Source organism: Dipodomys merriami, unplaced genomic scaffold (genome assembly GCF_024711535.1).
Source record: "Dipodomys merriami isolate MVZ:Mamm:240054 unplaced genomic scaffold, mDipMer1.0.p SCAF_194, whole genome shotgun sequence".
NCBI classification, from domain to species: Eukaryota; Metazoa; Chordata; class Mammalia; order Rodentia; family Heteromyidae; genus Dipodomys; species Dipodomys merriami.
In genome coordinates, this window is record NW_027203315.1 from 1,402,306 (window position 1) to 1,426,233 (window position 23,928).

At 39.3% G+C, this 23,928-nt stretch overlaps 1 protein-coding gene across 1 annotated transcript in view; it reads left to right on the forward strand.

Moving 5' to 3' along the window:
* Positions 1 to 23,928, forward strand: part of LOC138831384 (zinc finger protein 25-like) — a 43,109-nt gene that overhangs the window by 2,069 nt on the left and 17,112 nt on the right. The window contains 4 exon segments of the mRNA XM_070028495.1: positions 18,126 to 18,184; positions 21,491 to 21,617; positions 22,782 to 22,871; positions 23,541 to 23,774. Coding sequence (XP_069884596.1) covers positions 18,126 to 18,184; positions 21,491 to 21,617; positions 22,782 to 22,871; positions 23,541 to 23,774 — 510 coding nt within the window.

The following is a 23,928-nucleotide window of genomic DNA, read 5'->3' on the forward strand; positions in this document are numbered from 1 at the left end:
TCCCCAATAGGAAGTTTTGAACTGAGGAACTGAGTTGAAGCCAGCCAGAGCTGGCTTCAAAGGAGTTTGTCTCATCTTGGCCTCCATAAAAGCTAAGAAAAAACCAAAGCATGAGCCCTGTGGGCTCTTCTGAAGAAATCTCTCTCTGGGAACAGGAGGTTTCCTTCAGTGCTTCAGCTCAGGCTTCCTGTGGCTTCAACAATTTCAGTATTTATTTCAATTGTTCAAAAATAATAACTCTTCTTTACAGTATTTTCACAATAAAAAAAAGCAATCCTTAAAGCCTGCCTATGATTCCATTTACAATATAAGGACAGTGGAGTTCACATTGCAAGATTTCGCTAGGTGCTCACTTAACCCCTTCCATCACACTGTTCACCCTTCTACATTTTTGGGGTGGGGGGTGCAGTCTTGTGGCCTGAACTCTGCGCCTGGGTGATGTCCCTCAGCTGTTCAGCTCAAAGCTTGCACTCTACCACTTGAGCCACAGTGCCACTTCCAGCTTTTTTTTTTTTTGCTTATGTGGTGTTGGGGAATTGAACCCAGAACCTCATGCATGCATGGCAAGTGCTCTAACACTGAGCCACCTTCCCATGCAAACCCTTCTGCTTATCTACAGAGGCCTAGTAAAAAAAAAATGGAATTGGGAGGCACCTGTGTCCTTGGCCTTCCTATTTGTACCACTCTCTCTCTCTCTCTCTCTCTCTCTCTCTCTCTCTCTCTCTCTCTCTCTCTCTCTCTCTCTCTCTCTCTATCCATTTGGAAATCGCTCATTCTCCCATGTTTACAAACTGTATGCTTTCTGAGAAGGGATGGTTCACAGACTGGAGTCCTACCTAGGCCTGTTATATAGCTCAAATTATGAACCAACATACCACATTCATTAAAAGTATGCCTGATGATAACATTTTATTAATGTTTTGTATTATTTTTGTTATTATCATTTGGCCAACACTTGGCTTGAATTCAGAATTAAAGGGACTTAATGCTCACTGAATTATTAAAGTAATCTTTCCTCTCCTCTTTTCATTTCAGACCAGCAATTAAAAATGAGCAATTACACTCCCTCATGTGTGGAATTCTAACTACTCAGAAAGCTGAAATTAGATAGTATTTGTAGGCCATCCCATGCAAAAGCTCCATGAAAATGGTATCATAGCCAATAAAAGCATGGCTCTGGTTATATGTGCCTATCTTTTTTGCTACTTGTGATATGTAATTATAAAATTAGTGTATTGAAAGGCCCAGGCAGAGAAGCAAGACCCTAAGGTGAAAAATCAGTGATACAAAAGGGCATCTGGTATAGAAGGTAAAGGAAGCCTCACAAATTTTTGCCCCTGAATTCAACCTGAGGACCAATAATGAGGTACGTGTAACCAATACATTCTTCCAAATATTTAGTGGAAGAATTGGGGTGTGGTTTACCCAATGATAGGTAAACAGTCCTTTACCAAGTGATTGCAAAAGGACCTTTGCATATGGCTATATGATGTTATGAATTTTATATCCTGTTATGTGGACACCATGAGTCCTATTTGGATCAAGTAGTTAAGATCTCCTGATCTAACAGGGCACTGGTGCTTCACATCAGGATTCTTACTTGCTCAAGATTATGAGGTTTGAAGATCTCAATTGAAAGGCAAACTAGGTAGGAATTGCTTTAAAATTGTTATGGCCAATTATCACCAATTTTCCCACAAGTAGTGCTGTGAATGAAGTTGATAGACTGTCAACACTTTTGTTCCTTTATTACCAAAGCTCAGGGACAGTACCCAGGCTCTGAGTAGAAAGAACTCCAAGGCCAGGGAAGATATTTTATAAAATGTGATTTTGGCCCTCGTGCAGAAAAGTTACCATTCTTGTTTAAGCCTAAAGTCCTCGATAGTGTACAGTCATTTTCCTCAATTGAGGTTGATATTGAAATGTCTTATAAGCCAGGGTAATGATAGATTTTACGAATATTTTGGTTTCTTTTGTCAAGTGAATCCACAAGCACATACCTTTATGTTTCTGACTAGTTCATAAGTCCTTGTAGAGGTTCAAGATACTATGCAGGACAATGTGGTCCACATCTGTAAAGTGCGGAATGAGACCTTCAAAGAGAGATTTCAACATATAAATAGTGGCCAAATATTTCAGTATACTTGAAACAGTATCATAAGAAAAGAAGGAATCACGTAGTGATGATTTAAGGTCCCAGAATACCAATATATTTGAACGAGAAGACTGTAATCTTGTGCTGTGTGCACATAGATGTAAGAGAAAAACTCTTTTCAGTCTGAGCTGTAAAGATGAGTTTAAGCATATTTGTTGTTTTTCCCTTTCTGATTGCACTTTATTTCAAGGCCATTCCCAGGGGTGAATGAGAGGATATTTAGTCTCGCTCATTCTAAAAGCTATGTCCTCAGAAGAGAAGTGGTGAACTATGACAGTTACATATTCACCCTAAACACAATCACGAAGAGTGGTTTAAGTTTCATAAGTTTTCAGAATGTCAAGGGTCCTACCACATGGTTCATGCTGTAGCCCTTTTCAAACTGAGGCTTTAGAAGAGTTCTGCTTTTGTATGAATATTTCAGCTCTAAATTAGATTATTTTCAGTAGCCATTCAGTGAATGTTACTGGATAAAGTATACAAATAAAGTAATATTTATTTTAGAGAATATTCTGATATCATCAGCAGGGGCAGTTAATATGATTCAAAGTCAGGACCCTGAAGAGTTTGCTCTCCAGAGATCTCAGTATTTAACCAAGAACCTCCAATTCCCACTCAATCTTGATCCCAATTAGAGCACAAGATGTTAGGTGAACCCTTGTTTCTTCCTCAGGTTAACCTGGATTGATGCACCTCAGAGTGACTGGAAGGGACAGAAGCTGGGATACTGAGCACAGTGGGTACTGAACAAGGCTATCATAGGATTTTCACTAGACCCTCAGGGACCACCCAAGGCCCCCTTGCTTTACCTTGAGCACTTATATCTTTATGTTTGTCCAGCTCTAGGTCATTTTTCCTCCCCAAATTAGCTTAACATTAAGTGTACATTTTTCTGTTCCCTCAATGAATTGAGAAGTTCTTTTAAAATTCTCTTTCATTTTTCTGGATCACTTACACCCTTGTATGAAATCCCTATTGTAGAGGTCTCAGTACTTTGAGTAGTTGACTATCTGGAGCATTCACAGCCAACCATCTTTTGCCTCACTTGTATATGGGGTCTGAGCAAAACCAGCCAAAACTTTATATGTACATTTTAACTTAAATATTTGTTACCAAAAGTTTGATGTAGTGACTTCATCTGGTGTGGTGAAAGTTGGTTGGGCTCATGGTCTAGGCCAGAAGTCAAAATGGAAGGTACACAAAAGAAAAGTTTGGTAGGAAGCCAGCTGAGGAGAGGAGGGCAGTGCCAAAATCTTCATGCAACAGCAAACCTGGCAAGCCCTTGGGACAGGAGTGAGAAGCCCAGAGCAGGGTATGTGCTCCCCATCAGTCCACCACCAGCACAGCATGGCACCTGCACCATGGGCCAAGGTGTGCAGGTGTTTCCTGCAGGGTGACTGTTGACTGACACAGAGACCTGTAAGAGAAATCAGTGGCCTAATGTAATAGTCTTGTCCTAAGTAAATGACACAATTGCTTGTGGATAAGAAGAATTGGTAATGAAACAATTGTTAGATGACCTAGTAAAAATTCTTCAGGATGTGTGTGTATGTGTATTTCCTATGAAGAAAACAAATTGAAAAGTAGTTCAGTAAGAACTCAAATGACAAGTGTGGGACTTGAGCATACAACAAGATATATCCATTAGAATCACAACAAATAAGTGAAAAGGAAGGGTTTCCTTCGCTAATTTTTACCTAACCTTACAAATCCCATTATGTTCAAAATAATAAGGGCAGAAATGTATCTGTTGATTCATACTGTTGTACAACAGCTAGTTTATAAGTGACAGCAGAGGCATAAGGTCAGTTGTTTGTGTGGCCCCTGCACTCACTGGAAAGGACGACAATACTGTTGAAAGAGATCTAAAGTGATTGAAAGTAATATCTTTTAGATTGCAAGGGAAGCATTGACTAATTTAAATGTGCAGACTTTTTGTTTTGCAGGTCCGTGTGCTTGATCTTAGGGCTCAGGTGCTGTCCCTGAGTTGCTTTTGCTTAAGGGTAGCACTCTACCACTTGAGCCATAGCACTACTGCAGGCTTTTTCTGTGTATGTGGACCTAAGGGATAGAACCTAGCTCCTCATTCATGGGATGCAAGAACTGTACCACTTAGCCCACTTCCCTGTCCTATAAGCAGACTTTTTTATGTTAAAAGATGAAAGAATAGGTTGGTATGTAGCATCCACCTTCCATGTGCAAGTCCCAAGGTTCAACCCCCAATGTGAAAAAAAGAAAGTTGAAAATGGAATGACAGGAAGTATTCAGTTACAAATAGAAAGAAAAAGAGGAACAAAGGCAATGAATAAGTAATGAGGTTTTTATTTGTTTGGGATTGTTTCTTTTTCCTTTTAATTGTTGGCTGTGGGGTTTAAACTCAGGGAGGGCCTGGCATATTCCCTCAGCTTTTCACTAAAGGCTAGCATGCTACTACTTCCAGCCAGAATGTCACTTCTAGTTTTCTGCCATTTAATTGGTGATAAGTCACAATTAATTTTCTGCGGAAGTGTTGCTGAGGAATGGAAATCAGTGCATCATGTATGCAAGGCATGCACTCTACCACTGAGCCACCTTGCAGCCCCAGTACTATATCAAATGTATGCTATTACTATGATGTATAGAATATTAAAGGGAGCAACTGTCTTAGGTCAGTTGTAAAATCATAACAATTGCTATCAATTATGCAATGTGTATTCCCATGAGTATCTTCTGGAGGTGGTGGCAGAGCCATAGAATTTGAGGGAAATAGGGTCATGAGAATATAGTATTCAACTCAAGCATAGAGACAGGAGGGAGGGATTGGGAGAGAGTGAAGGAATGGAAGTTACTATATGAAAAGAATTTATTAATTTCTGTATGCATCACCTCCATAACAATATTAAATTACATTAATAATAAAAAATACATCCAGCATAAACGATTTGCTTGGTGATGAAAACCTACCACAGTTAGAAGAAGAGTTACAATTTTTAGAAATCTAATACAGCACTCGATTTTCAAGATAAACTATTTCAGTTTAGGTTGAATATTAACTCTACATAAACCAGTAACAATAATCCTTTCATTGTAGTATCCACTTAAGTGTTAATGTTAAATGTTGAGGTAATTAAAAAAAAACAAGAGAAGCACTTCTGGCTCAAGACTGTCATTTTACCCTAACTATTAAGGAGGAAACTGAGGTCTGGAAGCCAGCCAAATAGAAAACTCAAATTAAGCAGCTAATGAACAGGTTAGAGGAAAGGCTCAAGTGATAGTGCCAACAGTGAGTGAGGAAGCTGACTGACTGTGAGACCTGGTGTTCAAGCTCCAATAGCAGCTCTAGAAAGCTATGGTGGAGTCTGAGGTATGTGTATTACATGTGTTTCTAAATTAGAACCCTAATTGTTGTGAAAACTGGCAAGTCTTCATCTCAGACATAAAGAGAAAAGAAAATGAGTGGAGGAGGGAGAGAAGGGAAGCCAAAGGTCAGGAAAAAGATGGAAGAAGAGGAGACAAGAGAGTAGTGGAGAGAAAGGAAAAAGAGGGAAAGGGAAAGGAGGAGGAGAAGACAGGAGAGGAAGAAAGCCTTATGGCATTAGATTTGACAGTAAATCTTAAATAAGACACCAAAAGTGACTCATGCAACAAAGAGACAAACAAACAAATGACAGGCTCTAGTGGCTCACACCTGTAATCCTAACTACTCAGGAGAGTCAGATCTGAGGATCATGGTTCAAAGCCAGCCTGGGCAGGAAAACCTGTGAAATCTTATCTCCAATGAAACACCAGAAAGCCAGAAGTGGTGCAGTGGCCCAAGTGGTAGAGTGCTAGGCTTGAACTGATGGGCTGAGGCACAAGCTCAGACCCAGATTTCAAGCCCCATGACTGACAGTAAATAAATTAATGAATAAGGCTTGGGAAGGTGACTCAGTGGTAGAATGCTCGCCTCAAATTCATGAGGCCCTGGGTTCCATTACTCAGCACCACATAAGTAGAAAAAGTCCAAAGTGGGTGCTGTGGCTTAAGTGGTAGAGTGCTAGCCCTGAGCTAAATAGCTGAGGGATAGCACCCAGGCTCAGAGATCAGGCCCCAGAACTGACCAAAAAAAGAAAACAAAACAAAGCCAAGAAAATAAATCATAAGTAAAAATTAAAAAATAAATACAAAACCAAACAAAAAAACAAACAAGATTAAGTGAACATAATCAAAATCTTGTATAATGAAAAGAACTATCAACAAAGAAGCAAAAGCATGGTAGGAGAAAATATTTGCATATGTCTTTAAATAGATTCCTAACAAATCTGAATTAGAAAATATAAAGAAAATCCTACAAGTAACCCCCACACAACATAATCTAATTTTAAAATAGGAAAAAGATTGAAGAGACTTTTCTAAACTGGACATACACAAATAGCTGATTAAAATATAAAAGTAGTATCAATGGTCATGAGAATAATCCAAATCAAAATTACAATAAAATAACTATTTTCCACATGTTAGTATGGGCATAGTTTTAAACAAAACACCAAAAATCCTTCCAAACTCCAACAAAAGCTAGGAAAGTTGTGACAACAATATGAACCTTGATGCATTTCTCTCAGGTATGTAAAAGTATCAAAGATGGCAAAAAGAGTCCTAAAAAGAACTTAATATAGAATTACATAGAAATATGGTCCAGCACTTCTACACTTGTACATACCTTAGAGAAAAACAGAGATTTCTATAAATACCATCAAAAATACAGCCTAAGTTTCAAGAAAGACAAATACCACAAAGGAGTCCATGAGTATTTACAGAGACAATGAAGTACTTATAACACACTCAGGCCAGTACAGCAATCAAAGTTATGTTTGAACACACTATTTCATCAAATCCAGTAAAACTTCATTAGGATAGGCTAATGTTGTGTATGAGGATGTGATGTCTGACCAGTTTCTAGCCAACCTTTACCTTCCATGAGAAGTTACCTCCTAGGTGTCATTGAATCACATAACAAGTGGGACAACTTTTTCCTCACATTCAAAAATGAGAAAAAAACTAAAGCAAATCTGCTCTTAACTTAGAAGGCAAGTTTTGATAATCTGCTAAATGTCCAAGGCATCTTTAGCTTTTTTAGAAACATGTTCCTGAAGCTGAATCTTTTTTTTCCTGTTCTTCAATCTTGGACACCCTTAGGTTCATAAAATGGAATGTCAAACAGTGAGAAATAAAAGAATCTCATCAGAGATCCTTTCATTCTTTCTTGCTGTTGACAATGAATAAAGATTCTGGAACCATGGCTAGGAGAGAAGACAAATGAGAGAGTCAGAACAGAACCTGTGTGATTTTACCTTAGAAGTTCCTGGTCAGACCATGATAGGTGGGCTGGAAAAACATAAAGCCTTCTTTTGGGAGAAGAAACATTCCTGAATCAAGTAGAACATTAAAGTATCCAGTAATGACAAATCCACAGAAGAGTAAAGCCTTATGTGTTACTAAACACTATTAACAGAAAATACACCCCAAAATGTAGATCCATAAAATGCAAAAAAAAAACACAACTTATATAGCTATGTGCTTTTGCTTAGACTTGTTTTTTGAGGACACAGGAAATTCTATTATCCAGCATTCAGTTTTTTTCCCCATTTACCCACAATAGTAATTGTTAATATAAAATACATGAACTTTGCAGTGACATTTACAAAAAGCGAAAATTTATTCTGCTTACTTCAGTGAGGTTGTTTTTGATAGGAAACACAATATGAATCTTTTAAAGGCAGTGTTTGCACATTAGGACTGGGTTTTTCTACATCATAAGAATATTTTCTTTCTTTGAAAAATTAAAGTGGAGCTGGGAAGGTGGCTCAGTGGTAAAGTGCTTGTCTTGCATGCCTGAGGCCCTGGGTTAGATAACTCAGCACCACATAAGCAAAAAGAAAAAGCTGTAAGTGGTACTGTGTCTCAAGTAGTAGAGGGCTAGCTTTGAGCTGAAGAACTGAGGGACAGCACACAGGCCCAGAGTTCAGGCCTCACAACTAGAACAAAAAAAAAGAAGAGAAAAACTTAATTTATCAGAGCGTAAGTGTTCACATTCACAATACTTAAGATGAGGATTGTTACAAATTTCAAAGTGGGATATTTTCTGTGTGTTTTGGGATTTGGACTGTCCTCATCCACATTAGTGACTGAACAATCTGCCTTAAAATTGTCAAGTTTTCTATTTCATCTCATTTTATTAGAATATAATCTGAATTTAAAAGAGGACATTGTAACTGGGCTCTCATGTCTAATGGCTGTAATCTTAGCTTCTCAGAAGGCTGAGATCTGAGGAAAGTTAATATTATCCCCATCTTTGCTCCTTGCTCCACCAAGACTTGAGCTCTTCCCAGACCTAGAGTTCCCTCCATACTGGTGACCACTCCCTCCCTCTACCCACACCTACCTGAGCATGTACCTGCCTAACTTCCTGTCCCCAGCTCCTGTTACTACCTGAAGACAGACACATGCATGTGCTCCCTCTCCTGGGAAATATGGTCCTTCTAGTAAACCTTATAATCATCTTTCTCCTGTGCCTGCTTGTGGTCCCCTGGGATGCACATGATGGATCCCTACAAGGATCACAAAATGAAGCCATTGGTAAAAGAATGTCTGAAAGACTTATCTCCAATAAAATAGCAAGTAGCTGGAAGGGGAGGTGTGGCTTAAGTGGTACAACATTATCATTGAACCAAATAATTTCATGGTCATTTTCCAGACCTTGAGTTCAAGTATCAGGAAAAGCACACACATATCAAGGTCACTGTATTGTATTCAAATTATATTTTAACAATTAAATTGGAATAAATAGATAGGTAGTCTCTCTCTCTCTCTCTCTCTCTCTCTCTCTCTCTCCTTTTGTGTTGGTTGTGGGGCCTGATCTCTGAGCTTGGGAACTGTTCCTCAGCTCCTAAACTCAAAGCTAGCACTCTACTACTTGAGTCATAGTGCACTGCCAGCTTTTACTGCTTCTGTGGTTCTGAGGAATCAAACTCAGGGTCTCATTTATGCAAAGCAAGCACTCTACCACTGAACCACCTGCCCAGCCAGTCTCTCTCATTTTCAGTGATGTAAAAATAGACTAATTATATTAATGGAGAAATTGTACTTTGTCAAGAACAGACACAATAATTGGAGTATATCTGTGCCAGGCGCATTTTGAAAGTGTCAAACACCATAGTAAGTGCAGAGGGTGAAAAGAAGATCACTATGTTTATATAAGACATATTCAAGGAATGTTTACCATTCATTGGCTTCAAATTTCAAAAACCTAGTTTATAAAGCCACATGGGTGAGTACCAGAATCTCTAGGTTCAGTCTCTAGACTCTCCTTGTCTAGAGAACGAGAGGATTCTCAGCCAGTTTCTTGCACCTGCAGGAACAAGTACTAATGGCAGCACAATTCCATTAGACAAAAAATGTCATCAACCTCAGACTGGGGAAAGATGGTAAAGGCAGACTTTGGCTGGCGACTCAGATTACTTCAAGTTACAGCTCCCAAGTTCCTCTGAAGAAGAGACACTGGGCTTCTTCCTTTTGGCTCTGACTATGGATTGCAAAGCTGTACTTCAGAACACTTCCAGCAGCAAGGCAAAATGAAAGAAACTTGAATTTACAAACTAAAAACACCAACAGTGGCCAAGTAGGTTCAAGCGCCTTACCCTGGCCTCCCTCCACTCTTTCAAAGGATCTGTTCCTCAATAGAAACTACAATTCCCATAACACGATGCATTCAACTAAAGGAAGTGGGCTTGTTACAGGGTTTGGACTGGCACCAGACACTTGGTCCTAAGTGTGCATAGATGCATGGGGACCTTTCTCTCCCAACTGCGGGAACTAAGGTGAGTTTCTTCTTGAAAAATCAGTTTACCTCCTGAAACATTGTGAGATCAACCAAAACAAAGAAATGTATTAGGATCATTAGATAATTTGTCTTTTTAATTCTTAGTTTTATTAATGTAATTGAGGTTATGAGATTCCATGGTTATTGATTTTGTTTTTGTTCAAAAGTATGTTCCTCTGAATATAAATTAGGTCGCTGTTTTGCCTTAAAAATTTGAATTTCTCCCCTCTCACTTTAAAAAGGTATTTGCAGCTGGATGCCAGTAGCTCATGCCTGTAATCCTATGTACTAAGGTTGCTGAAATCTGAGAATGCTGGTCCAAAGACAACTCGGGCAAGAACATTCATGAGCTTTCTCTCCAATTAACCACCAAAAATACGAAAGTGGCCTTGTGGTTCAGGTGGTGTAGAGCTCACCTTCAGCAGAACAGCTCACGGATACAGCTCACGCCCAGAGTTCAAGCCACAAGATCAGGTATTTACATACACTTAGCTGATTTATTCTGGGATCATTTCCCCTGACTCTAATATATATATATAATACATATTATATATATACATATATATGAATAAAATAGCAAAATTTTAAGGTAGACATACTTTATAATCTTAGAATTAAATAGATTGGTCAAACTCTACCCATTATTTTTCGAGAAACTACCAAATTCCCTCTATGAAATTTTAAGGAGTTTTTGGTTATTTGCATATGAAATTTGCCTTTCCTTTAATATTTTTTTCCCTCCTTTTGTTGTTGGTCCTGAGGCTTTACCTCAGAGCATGGGCACTGTCTGTGAGCATTTGCTGTGCTCTACTTGCCTTTCTTTTATTAATTGCTTCAGGAAACTAGTGAAAAGTTTCCTCCCAGGGGTTTCTTAGAAAATGGTACTCCTCCTCCAAGACTCTTTCAAAAATGGTTGTCTGGGGTGATCAGTGTGAATGTGGGTGGAGATAGAGTTCAGGGTAGGACTATGTTCATGTGAAGCTTGATAACTTGATCCAAACCGGTCTGTTTTTACTTTTCTGTTTTGCATATCCTGTTGTTTTGATTTTCTAACTGTTCTCTGATCCTAGAAGTTTCTGCCAGCTACAGTTCCTCAGACTTGTTTTCCCAACTGTATCCATTACACTGTGGAATAAATCTTTTGCCTCCCTCCCTCATATCAGACATCCTATGCTTTTCTCTTAAGGATTTGATGTGATTGTTGATGATTCTTTCCACACATCATGATTGGGAAGAATTGTGTAGGAAATATTCATGCCTGATATTCAGTCCTCCAGTGTGTGGGTTCTCCATGCCTCTTTTAGTGGACCTGATCTATTCCTCATGAAAATGGAGATCATGAGGCACATTTGACTATATAGACATCAACTTTGGAGCACATATAAAATATGAAGGAAAAATAATTCTTCCTTTCTGTAAAAGTAAAAAGTAAGTTTCTGAGAGGCAAGGAGATAAGGATCAGGTATAAATGGGCGCTTCCTAGACTAGCTGTGTTACATAGTTTTCATTGTTCAAGGGTACATTTTTCAAACATTCATTTCTAAGTATTATGTTCATTGTACTAATAGATATAGAATTTACTTCCTACATTATTTTTGAATTGTTCAATGCTCACAGAGTAAGTCTCATTATTTGTTATACAAATATTATATCCTCTTCCTTCATTCATCTCAATGATTGACTGTTCTAGATGCTGAACTAGAAAGTACAAGTATGGTAAGGTATTCAGGGATAGATTATGGCTCTGACATCCTCTGGACGAAAAGGTGAATGAATGGAAAACATGGAGCTCATGCATAACACTTCTAGAATTCCTTTGGCAGGAGATGTGGTGCACTCCTCATGGGTTCCACTATGCCCAGAGATTCCTGTGGTTGTGATGATCCACCCCCATGGAAGGCATGTGGATTATGGAGAGCCTGTGGATTTCACATCTTGTCTACTGTTGTGGTGGTAGAAGTCTCCCAATATGCACTGTACAACTGGGCTCAAGGAGTGAGCAGTGATCAGTGGTACCTTGTTGGCCCCCATGTTTGTCAGCCTGTTTCGGCAAGCTCAGCCTGACATCTGCAACTGGCTGCTGCTGAGGTCACTTGGACTAATGCCTCTCTCTATTCCATACCTCTGTATCAGAGACCTGTCCTGTTTCATGGTTTTGTATCATTTACTGTTCAAGGTTGTGTTATGTATCCATACATGCTGGTAGTTGGCCTGGGTATGGTTTTCAAGGATGGGGTGGATTTTGATGCCTCTAGCAGGAACAATTGTGTTCTCACTAACTGCATAAATACTCTGAGATTACTATACAATCACCTTAACTTATGTTGCTTGTTCAGTTGATATAACCATTATGGTATAATAAGTTTGGGTCTCTGTTTGCTATTGAGGTTTAGAGGGCTCTTAGCCACTGCTGCAGATTTTTGGAAATACTGGTTGCCAGCATTTTTGCTACCCCAAATGTTCTTGCTAGTGCTACTAGTTCTGCTGTGAACCTTATCCAAACCATATATACAACACAACATGTTAATAGTTTGGCTTGATATGTTTCTGGTGCCCTGGGATGCAGGTGGGCTTAGATAAGTTTGTGATATGTTTTATGATTTGGAAACAGCAATGATGTATATTGATAATCAAGTAGATATGCTAAAGACCCAGTTAAAAATGATGTGACAGGGGCTGGGAAGATGGCTCAGTGGTAGAGCGCCTGCCTTGCATGCATGAGGCCCTGGGTTCGATTCTTCAGCACCATACAAACAAAAATAAAAAAGCCAGAAGTAGTGCTGTGGCTCAATTGGTAGAGTGCTAGCCTTGAGCTGAAGAGCTGAGGGATAGCGCCCAGACCCAGAGATCAGGCCCCATGAACAGAGCCCCCCCCAAAAAATGATGTGACATGCTAATGGTTAGTACGTCTGTGTTATCCCTCAATATGATATGGGCCAATATCCAGTGACATATTTGAGGAATCTGGCCCTTTGATAATTTTTTGTTTTGGGGATCTGGTCATATGGCTAAACTCTGGCCCTGGGCACTCTCCTTCAGCTCTTCACCTCAAGGCTAGCGGGCTACCACTTGAGCAACAGCGCCTCTTCTTGCTTTTTTCTTTTTGCTTATGGGGTGCAGAGGAATTGAACTCAGGACCTCATGCATGCAAGGCAAATATTCTACCACTGAGCCACCTTCCCAGCCCTCCTTTGATAAAAGAAGCTTAGACATTAGGCAGCTTCAGTGTCATAAATTTGATATTGGTCAATCCACTCTATAGGTAGCACACCCTGCAGACTTAGCTGCATCAGTTCTCCATTATATACAGGGATACAACCTGGGAAATAGCAATCCTTTTTCCATTTATTAGGCATTTTCCTGTTTCTTGTTTTGGTATTCCTTTTTCTTCCATTCTTCCTGAGATGTAGGATCTGCTGCATTTTCCAGGCTCAGTCTGATAGACACTTGCTCAATTTACAAAATAAAAAGGAGGACTTGTTGCAGACTTAGAGGTGCCAGGACTGTCAAGGTGTGAGCAAAAGCTCCAGAACCATGGACTGCAACCTTCAGGGCTGTAAGTACTTGCCATTTTCATAGGAGGGAGTGGTCCTTTTAGCTTCTTGGCCTGGGGCCTTACCTGTAGGAGTTTGGTGGACAAAGGTTGAACTAGAATGAGGAAGGCTGCATATGATCTGCAGTTGTTGCCACATTGAGTCCTAGAACAATGTGATGCAAGAACTGGACAGATATAGAAAGTGTCTATACCTAAGGATATTGCTGAAATAAAGAGAGATTCATCATTGGCCTGGTCTCTGTCTCTTCCATTATCATCCCCTTTTTCTTCTGGAGCACTGCTGGGGTTGTGGCTGTCATCCACCAGTGGTAGTTTGCTTACCTAGCATGCATGAAGCCCTGGTTCAAGTCCTCAAAACCACATACACAGGAACACAAAATGTGGAATTGTGGCTCTAGTAGTAGGATGATAGTCTTGAGCAAAAGAAGTTCAGTGACAGTGTCCATGCACTGAGTTCAAGCCCCAGGGTTGGGACATAAAACACAAGAAATGTAAGTTGGGTGCTGGTTCCTCATGTCTGTAATCCTCGCTGTTCAATAGGCTGAAACCTGAGGATCCCAGTTCAAAGTCAGCCTGGCCAACAACATGTGTGAGACCCTTATCTCCAGTGACCACTAGAAATCCAGAAGTGTGTTGTGGCTCACATGGTAGAGCACTTGAGCTCAGAGATGGTTCCCAGGTTCAGAGTACAAGTGCCATGACCGACCAAGAAAAAAAAGGATAAAAATATATGTAAATGCATCAGAAATACAGGCTTGAACAATGAAAACTACACTTCACACGAAGTCTTAGAAGTACTCCAATTCCTTCTGATCCTTTTCTCCTTGCCCATCAGCAATTTAGTTTTTTTGAATGAAATTAATTTTTCTTTATATAATTAGAGGTGCTTTTAAGTTGAAGTTTATAAATCCAAATATGCCCTTTGATTTTCATTTTCATGAGGAATAATTCAGGTCCAAAAAGAGATATAGAAAACCTATACTCTGGAGACCAAAACCAGGCATGAAACTTTCCAATCCAAACCATCTCAATTATATTGTATGTAAAGGATCACCAAAAATCACAATAAATATTGAAGAGACAAGTATAGGATCTCTGATTATGAGAGTGGGAGACTGTTGCAGACCCTGGGGTGCCTGCCAGGAGCAGGCAAACTGTGAGCAAAGGCTTCAGGGCCATTGAATCCCACCTTCAAGGTTGGAAGTCCTTGTCCTTTCTTGGTTTGAGGAAGTATGTGTTCTAGCTGTTTGGCCTGGGGCTTTAAGTGAAGGGAGGCTTTGGTGGAAAAGATAGATTGAAGTAGAATGAGGAAAGGTGTGTGCTGTTTGCACTTTTTGGCACAGTGGGCATAGACCAATATTAAACAAGCATTTGAGAAATATAGCAGAATTGTGCCATCAGCCATCTCTCTGTCTCCTTAATTATTATCCCATTGGCCCACAGAAATCTTGCTTGTGCTCTGTACAGACTGTGGCAGAAGGCAAAGATTTCTTCCACAGCTTAATGGATAAGGTCTGAGAAGACAAGTCAGAGGTCCCCTAGATATGTAGCCTAAAGCAACTGAGAGGAACTATTAGGATCAGAGAAGAGGTAAGAATTCTAAAGAGATTTTCACATGCAAAATGAGAAGACAAAAGCAGACGGGTTTGTGAATGATTAAGATTCACATCAACATAGCCTAGCCTAAACTTCACTCTTCTACTCATCTCCATTCATTCTGACCCCCAAACCACTCTCTTTTTAGGAAAATCAGGGAAATGTGCCATGCTCTTAAGAATCCCTGTGAGGAAATTTTTCACTAGTTACCTGAAGAAATTATGAAAGGAAATCCAAGTAGAGCACAGCAAATGCTCATAGACAGTGACCAAGCTCGGAGTTGAAGCCTCAGGACCAACAGAAAAAGAAAAAACATAAAACCCTTAAATGAAAAGCAAAATTCAGAAACAGCCAAAAACACACTTTCATTTAATAGATAGAATTGGGGATTTTCTGGAAAATTAATTGTTTGATTTTGCAAAATCTAAATCAACACAAGGATTATGATGCATATCCACATAACCATCTTCTTATTCTATGCCAGTGTGTAAATTACACTAATGGAAAATGACCTGGTATAAATTCAGTGTCTATGAGTACGTTTGTAAGATGAGAGGGGAGGTATTAAACAATGTAAAGCAGAACAGAGATATAATTTACACTCTTCAGAACACAGGCATAGAACAAAAAGAAAGGAATGAGAAACACAGTCTCATAACCTCAATTTCATTATTAGAACTAAGTACCAAAAAGTCAATGCATCCAATTCTCCCCATATCTATCCATTTTCTGGTTGGTCTTACAATGTTTCACAAAGGAAACAGTGGTTTTGAAGAAGAAACTCACCTTAGCTCCCACAGCAGGGAGAGAAAAGTCCCAATGCATCCAAGCACTCTTCTGACCAGAGGTAAAGAAAGGTGGTGCCGAGCATTATGGGAATTGTAGTCTCCGTGTAGGGCTTTTGGTTTGAAAGTCCTGAGTTGTTTTTGTTTTTGGAGGGCGGAAGTGGCGCAGAGATCCTTTTGGGCATGTGTCTCCCCGCCCCCTTGGGCATTTTGAGTCAGCCCGTTCTGGATTCTTTCCCTTTGCCTTGCTGCTGGAAGTGCCCTGAAGTAAAGTTCGGCCTTCCATAGGTGGGAGCCAAGAGGCAGGTGCCCAGCTCTGTGCAGTGGGCCTTGGGATCTGTAACTTGAAGGAATCTCAAGCTTTGGAACTGATGTCAGGTAGGAACTGTGGGATTGCTGCTGGAGTCTATCCTCCACGGGTTTCTTTTTCTGGTTCTGTTTTGTTTATTTTTTTTTTTTTTGGCGTTGGTGGGGCTTGAACTTGGGCCTGCAAACAACGTTCCTGAGCTCGTCAGCTCAAGAGGAGAGCTTTATACTTGAGCCAAAGCACCCGTTTTCCACTCCACACTTTTCTCCAGTCTGGGGTTGATAATTTGCTTGAGGTTCAGGAGTTTGTGCTGCCATTAGCTTCTGGGCTCTGAGCTGTACGAACCTGGTTCCCAAATGTCTGAGAGCAAGCTGGGTGATTTTGCAGACAAGGAGAGCCCAAGAGCTGTGCCTTTGTACTCCAAGACCAAGGGATTCTTCTATTAACGCATGTAACTTTGAGGAGAACAGAAAGAATTCTAGTGAAATTGTGAGGTGTGTGCCTGCCTTGAGTCCTCTTACATTGAAGTTGTATTTAGGACTTCTGTGTTGTTTCTCCTAGAGATATTTTAATCTGTTTGGCTTGAGGTTTTAATCTCCTGGCTTGGGTTCACAGATGTTTGTTCACCATCCTGTTTCTAGAGACAGTGGTACAGGGGATATTGGAGTAGTGAGTGCTGGTCCTGTATTTTTAGGAATGAAGCCTAGCAATGTTTGAAGCCGAGCATCCTATGAATAAGAATCTTCATCCTAAATGGACAGACCTTTTCAATTCTGAGAAGCCCTAAAGGGAAGAAGCAGAAAACTACAGGAAGGGGAAGATGCTGCTAGCTTTCCTTGCCTTATGGGAAAATTGTTGCTACTTCCCTAAGCAACAGATTCACGTGGTACTCTTTCCTACACCACACTCACTTTGTGTTGTTGCAAGATTTAAGCTAATTTCTAGGAGTCGTGATGAGCTGGCTTGAGGAATAACCCAGAGGCTAGTTATCAGAGGTTACCTGAGGCTGTGATTTGGGAAGGTGGGTTAATTGTTATGACTGAAAATATCTATTCATGTAGTAATCCCTAATCCTCTTCTTGCTAATTTTTTCAGCCTGCGTTACCACTATAATTTTTAGTATGTTTTCATTGAAACTTATCTTAAATGTCCCATCTATGGATTTGTTAATGCTAGGTCTAATGTGTTGGCTGTGCCTCCTAGTTCAGAAAGAGTTGGTCGGGGACATTTGGCCTTAAATGAAAAATCACAGAAGAAAACTTGAGGTAATATGTCTTACTCAAGGTTGTATGCTTTGTAGGTGATGCTTATCTTCAGGTGTGTCACTCCTATATGGAATATTTTATGTTGTATCTTTAGGATGGCCAAGGATCTTCCCATGACTGTTTAGGGAAATGAACATTAGGGACTTCTCAAACCTGGGTTTACCTCATCTTTACTCATGTTCCTTTGGCCAAAGCATGTTAAATGGCACATTGCAAATCATTGCATATGTTTGCAATGGATACAGTGAAATGTGCCATTTGACAAGCATTATTGAAATAGTATAGCAGAAGAAATATATTCTGTACATAGTTTCCTCTGTAACGTTGGGTGAAAACTTCTGAGTTACATCATACATGCTTCCCATGATGTTTAAATATGTAAATGAATGAAGTAGAAAACAAATTCCAATGGATTCCTAGGATACCTTTGCATTAAAAAAAGTAGTTCATACATCCTGAAGTATATTCAGTAATAACTACTTTTAGTGGCAATGTGATATGGTTTTGCTTTCAGTTTTTCAATATTTTTTGTAGGAACCTACAGTTTTATAAATGTAGTATGTACATAAACATAGAAATTCTCACAGATTCATTTCTGAATACATCATTTGTCTTGTATTCCAGCCATGCTTCCAGAATCTTCTGCTCATTGTCAGCAGAAAGACAGAATGAATGGATCTCTGGTGAGTTGTTTTTTTATTTCTCATTTGGTTTTATTCCATTATATGAAGCCAAAGATGTTCAAGAACTTAAAACAAGTCCAACCACACAGATTCAGCCTCAGGAACATATTCATATGGCTTATAGATTATCAGATTAAGATTGCTTGTAGGTTTAGCAGATTAAATGGTTATATTCTTTCTAAGTTGAATGCAGATTGGCTTCAGAATGTCTAGGTTTCATCTTGTCATAAAATGTAATCAAATCTATTACGTGATGTAATGACACCGAGCAGGTTACTTCTCATGGAAGTTGAAGGATAGCTTGTAAACAGATCACATCCTCATGAACAACATTAAACTATCTCAATGAAATTTTCCTGGAATTACTGAAATAGTGTTATGCACACATACACATTCGTGTGTCCTTAAGGAATGATTAACCTATATGTACTTAAATTACTCTCCATATATAGTACTTGGATGACTTCATGGTCTTGGTCTTACTTGAAACTTAGGCTATATTTGTTGCTAAACTTTATGGTCTTTCTACAAATTCCTGTTTGTTTTCTAAAGTATCCTCACAAAATTTCTTTCCTCTATTTTCTTTCTCTATTTTTGATTTTCTACTCACTAGTGTTGGTTATTTTTCTCTTTCTCTCTCTTTGTATCTATATTTTTGTCATTTTTTCTTACTTTTCTCATTCCCTCTTTCCTCCATACGTGTCTCAGTTCTGTCTTTTCTTCAAATGATCTATCTGGGAACTACTTTTTCTTAGTGATCAGTTTTACTTTGCTGACATGGCTCTTAGGTTTGCCATTTTTCTTACCCATTGTATAGGAAAATTGTTCCCTAGAGAGTTCTACAGTATTCCAGAAACAAAATTAGAAAATCACAAAAACATAAACAGATAGACTTTGGGAAAACCAGGCTCTCTGGCACTTGGTCCCTTGGTGCCAGCAAGCAAGCATAGTTCCTTGAGTGCACACAGGGAAGATTACCATTGATAACATGCAAAAATGAAGTATCTATATTAATAGTACAATCAGAGCCACAACAGGTTGTGAGGAAAACATGTTTCCTTATTCTCCTGAGACAGAAGACTGGCTTCCAGAGAAAATGCAGACATGAAGTTCACCTTACCTAGCCTTCAAGGTCAACAGCAGCTCAGGTGCAGATGCTATCTTTTTATCTTTCCAACAGCAAGGAAAAGGCCTGCACTCCAGTCTCTTAACCCTCTCCACAATTCTCTTTTAAAACTTCTGCGGCCAGCTCTCAGTGTTCTCATTTCTGTCAGGTTGGAATTCCAACCTGTCAAAACTTTTCCCCCTTCAGCTCAACTTCCGAGTTCCCTACAGAAAAGCATTTCCTTCCCCCAACTGATAAACTACAAGAAAATCAGTTTTCTCCTGATTCTGTTATCTTTCGTCTAACTTCATTTGATGTGGCATTATGTTTTGTTTTTCCTTCCCACTACTTTTGAATATTTTAATTCACTGCCAGTATTTGATTGGAACTGTTTTTGATTTAAAAAAATACAGTGACAAGGTGTTCTTTATTAGAAATATCACTTGTTGCATAATCTCACAGATGTTTGCCCAGGAATTGATTTTGATCTCTGAGTAATTTTGCTATTAACTAACACAAGTGGAAATATATCCTTAGGAATCTCCTGGAGAAATGACTCAGGAATATGTGACACATTAGAGCATTTGGTCATGTTTATCATTGTTCTTATATTACTCAATATAAGAACAATGATAAACATGACCAAATGCTCAATGAGCTTCTATACATTTTCCTCCACCTTCCATGAAGCCTATGAAAATGAAAATCTTGTAAAGGAATATTTTATTCTCCTCCCACCTATATTTTATATTATAGAATGTAGACAAAGTTTAGCAAATTTCATGGTAGCAGTTCATTTTTACATAGGATGGATATATCAGGGTATCTGTGACCATATTTCAATATTTAGTATTTAAACCAAACATGAATAAGCTAGAATATTTTTTATGTGTGAACTCAATGAAATCTTTTTGTGGGGGGGGTGGAGGGAGGAGGTCTGGTCGTGGGGCCTGAACTCTGAGCCTGGGCTCTGTTGCTCAGCTCTTCAGCTCAAGGCTAGCGCTCTTCCACTTGAGCCACAGTGCCACTTCCAGCTTTTTTTTATTGCTTATGTGGTGCTGAGGCATGGAACCCAGGGCCTCATGCATGCAAGGCAAGCTCTCTACTACTGAGTCACCTTCCCAGCCCCTCAATCAAATCTTATGTGGGCCAAATAAATCATTAGTTACTTTCTGTACTACTGTTAGTATTTTTTAATATTCATGTGGACACTGCTTCTCATAGATCTAATAATGTTCTATGTCCTGTATTCCATGTGATATCCTGAATATGTTCTGCTTGCTTTTGAGAGTATGTGTTAATAGAAAGTCTAAATAGGAGTTATGGTGAAACAGTATATGTAAATGCAGAAAAAAATATTTGTTTAATTCATTGTTACACTGATATGTACTAACATTTTATCAAAAATGATAACATAATTTTTCAAACACCTCCTTAGACTTATTGTTGTCATGCCAGATTACTGTTTCCTTAGAGTTTTTATCTTGTCTCTATTGCTAGCAGCAGAAATGTGTTTGCATGTATTAGGGAAACTCTAATTTTTTATTGGTCTTGGGGCTTGAATTCTGGACCTGGTTGTTGTCCCTCAGCTCTTCAGGTCAAGGTGAGGGCTCTACCACTTGAGTGACAGTGCTAATTTCTGTTTTCTGGTGGTTTATTGGAGATAAGAGTCTCATGGACTTCCTGCCCGGGCTGGCCTTGAAACTAGATCCTCAGACCTCAGCCTCCTGAATAGCTAGGAGGATAAGCCACCAGTGTCCTGCCAATCTGTGTATTTTATTTTATTTTACTTATTTAATTATTGTTTTAGTCGGTTGTGAGGCCTGAACTCTGGGCCTGGGCTCTGTCCCTCAACTCTTCAGCTCAAGACTAGCTCTCTACCACTTGAGCCACAGCACCACTTCCAGCTTTTTTCTTTTTGCTTATGTGGTTCTGAGAAATCGAACCCAGGGCCTCATGCTTGCAAGGCAAGCACTCTACCCCTGAGGTAACTTCCCAGCCCCAATCTGTGTATTTTCATGACCAGGTTTATATATTGTCAAATATTTCTAATTTGCTATTTAATTTTCCCAGTGAATAGATAACACAGCAAGCTGCAAACATTTTATGTAAGACAAAAGCAGAACTGCAGCATAATGAAGTTCCAGATTGGAATTCTCTTGACCCAGGTTTAATTTCTTGATGGAAATGTGCCATTACAGAAGCTGATATCATTTGATGATGTGGCTGTGTACTTCACATGGAAGGAGTGGCAGGATCTGGATACTGGTCAGCGGACCCTTCACAGAGATGTAATGCTGGAGACCTATAGCAACCTCATGTCCTTGGGTGAGCAAAGGTGACTTTTTCTTGGAAGATCAAGTACTTTTATTTTGGTAGACATTTGACTGTTTATGTTATTTAGGTAAAAGATTCCAGTCCATTCCCAAATAAAAAACTGCCAGTATAAAAGCCAGCCAAATTCAGGTCTGGGGGCTTGGTGTTGTTTGCCTTTCTCACTACTGCATGAGCCACAGCTCCATTTTGGCTTTTGTTTTGGGCTATATTCTGGGTTTCCATGCCCAGGTTGGTTTCAAGCCTGCCTCTTCTGATCTCACCTCCTCAATGAAGGGTTACAAGTGTAAGCCTTTGGACCATTGCATTTCAAAACAAAAAAGAAAAAGTTTCCACTCCAAGGGAAGTGTCATTTCTTTGTAAGGGAAACTTCAACTTCATTATATGTAACTCAAGAGCTATTTTTTTTCTCATTCTATAAGGATTCTAATCAGTAGTTGGACAAAAGTTCTAAAATATGCTCCACTCACAGGCGACTGACTTCCCAGCCTTGGGGTTATTATTATAGGTAGATGTAGAGTCTAGATAGAATATACCTTACTACTGACAGTATGAACTGGAAACCAGTAGTTGAAAGTGTGTATTTGAAAGCCAAACTCTTGGAATCCTAGATACTTGGAGGCTGAAATCTGAAGATTTTGGTTTTAAGCCAGCAGCTATAGAAAAATGACCATGAGACTCTTATCTCCAATTAATCATTGCAAAACTAGAAATGTAGCCAAGACTCAAACTAGTAGAATGCTAGCTTTGAGCAAAAGAGCTGAGTTCAAGCCACACAATGGACACAAAAAACTCAAAGCTGAGGGAAACTCCACCATGGAGCTATTAAGGATAGAGAAACCATGGGCCTGGAAGATGGCTCAGGGGTAGAGCAATTGCCTTGTGTGCTTGAGAACCTCTGTTTGATTTCTAAGCACCACATAAGCAGGGGAAAAAAGCTGGAATTGGCATTCTGGCTCAAGTGATAGAGTGCTAGCCTTGTGCTTAAGAGTTGAGAGAACTCCCAGGCCCAGAGTTCAGGCCCCACATCTCGACCACCCCCCACACAAACAATTGAGAAACCAGATTTAGGAGCCACCTTGTGAAGAGGATGTCTGTGACCTTACATTAATGATGACCCAGCAAGAGCAATTGTTCTCCACTATTTCTTATTCACAGGGCACTGTGGTCCTAAACCTGAATTGATTGTGAAGCTGGAGCAGGGTGAAGAACCATGGATAAGACAAGCCTCAGACAAGAATTTCACAGGTGAGTTAAAGCATCTACAATGGTCATGGTGGGTCCAGAGCCCAGTTGGTCTGTTTATCTTGAGCTGTACAGAGTAATAGTATTCCTAGTGCCCCTGAGTAATGTGTGGCAGAGAACTAGGTGATCCTTTGTCTCAAGGAATTTTCAATCCAGAATTGTCCTGGAGACAAACTGAATTTGGTGTGCTAGTGTAGTTAATGTTAGTAATTCCCTTTTTCTGTAGAGACGTCTTTCATAAAGAGAAAAAGACAATAAGAAATGTAGAAAGGAGATCTCATTTTCTTTTAAACTAGTATTATGCAGGTAGGAGGAGGAAAATAGGAGTATGCTAGGGCTGCTATTCTCTGATTGAGACAATTTCTTATCAGTGGTTCTGGGCATAGAGGGAGATTCAGAATGGAAGCATTAAGAGTATGGAGATGAATTATTTGAGTAAATATTTCCTTGAGAAAAAAAGAAAAATCTGAAATACAGAAAACATTATTTTCCATTGTGAAATGTCAGTACTACTTTCGTAATTACTACATTGCAAAGAAAAGTATATATTCTGCATAAAGCAATGCTTTGATATTTGAAAATATAGTAACAGAAAGTGAGGAAATATCTTTATATTAAGGAATTTATGTTTCTCATTTGTGTTTTTGTCTACTTTTCTATTATTCATTTTAGATGTCCCAGAAATGGAGGATGTGATTAGCACCTGTCAGGAAAGTCACAATAAATATCTCTCTGAAGTAGCAGTCATGAATAGTAACCCAGGGGAGGAAAAATTGAGACTTATAAGAAGTTTTCATTTGAGCTCCATACAGAAGTCAGAATTGATTAAGAATAATGCGAACTCCTTAGGGATGAGGATAGAAAAGGTCACTGGCTGTCAGAACATGGGTGTTTTCAGTGAACCAGGTAAGATGTGTGCTGCATATAGTCCTCATGTGTCTTCTGTAGTTGAAGAATGTAAAGAGTGTGAAAAGTCTTTCACTGAGAAGACCCACCCTATTGTCCCTCAGAGAACACACACACGAGAGAAACCTTATGAATGTAACATGTGTCGAAAGTC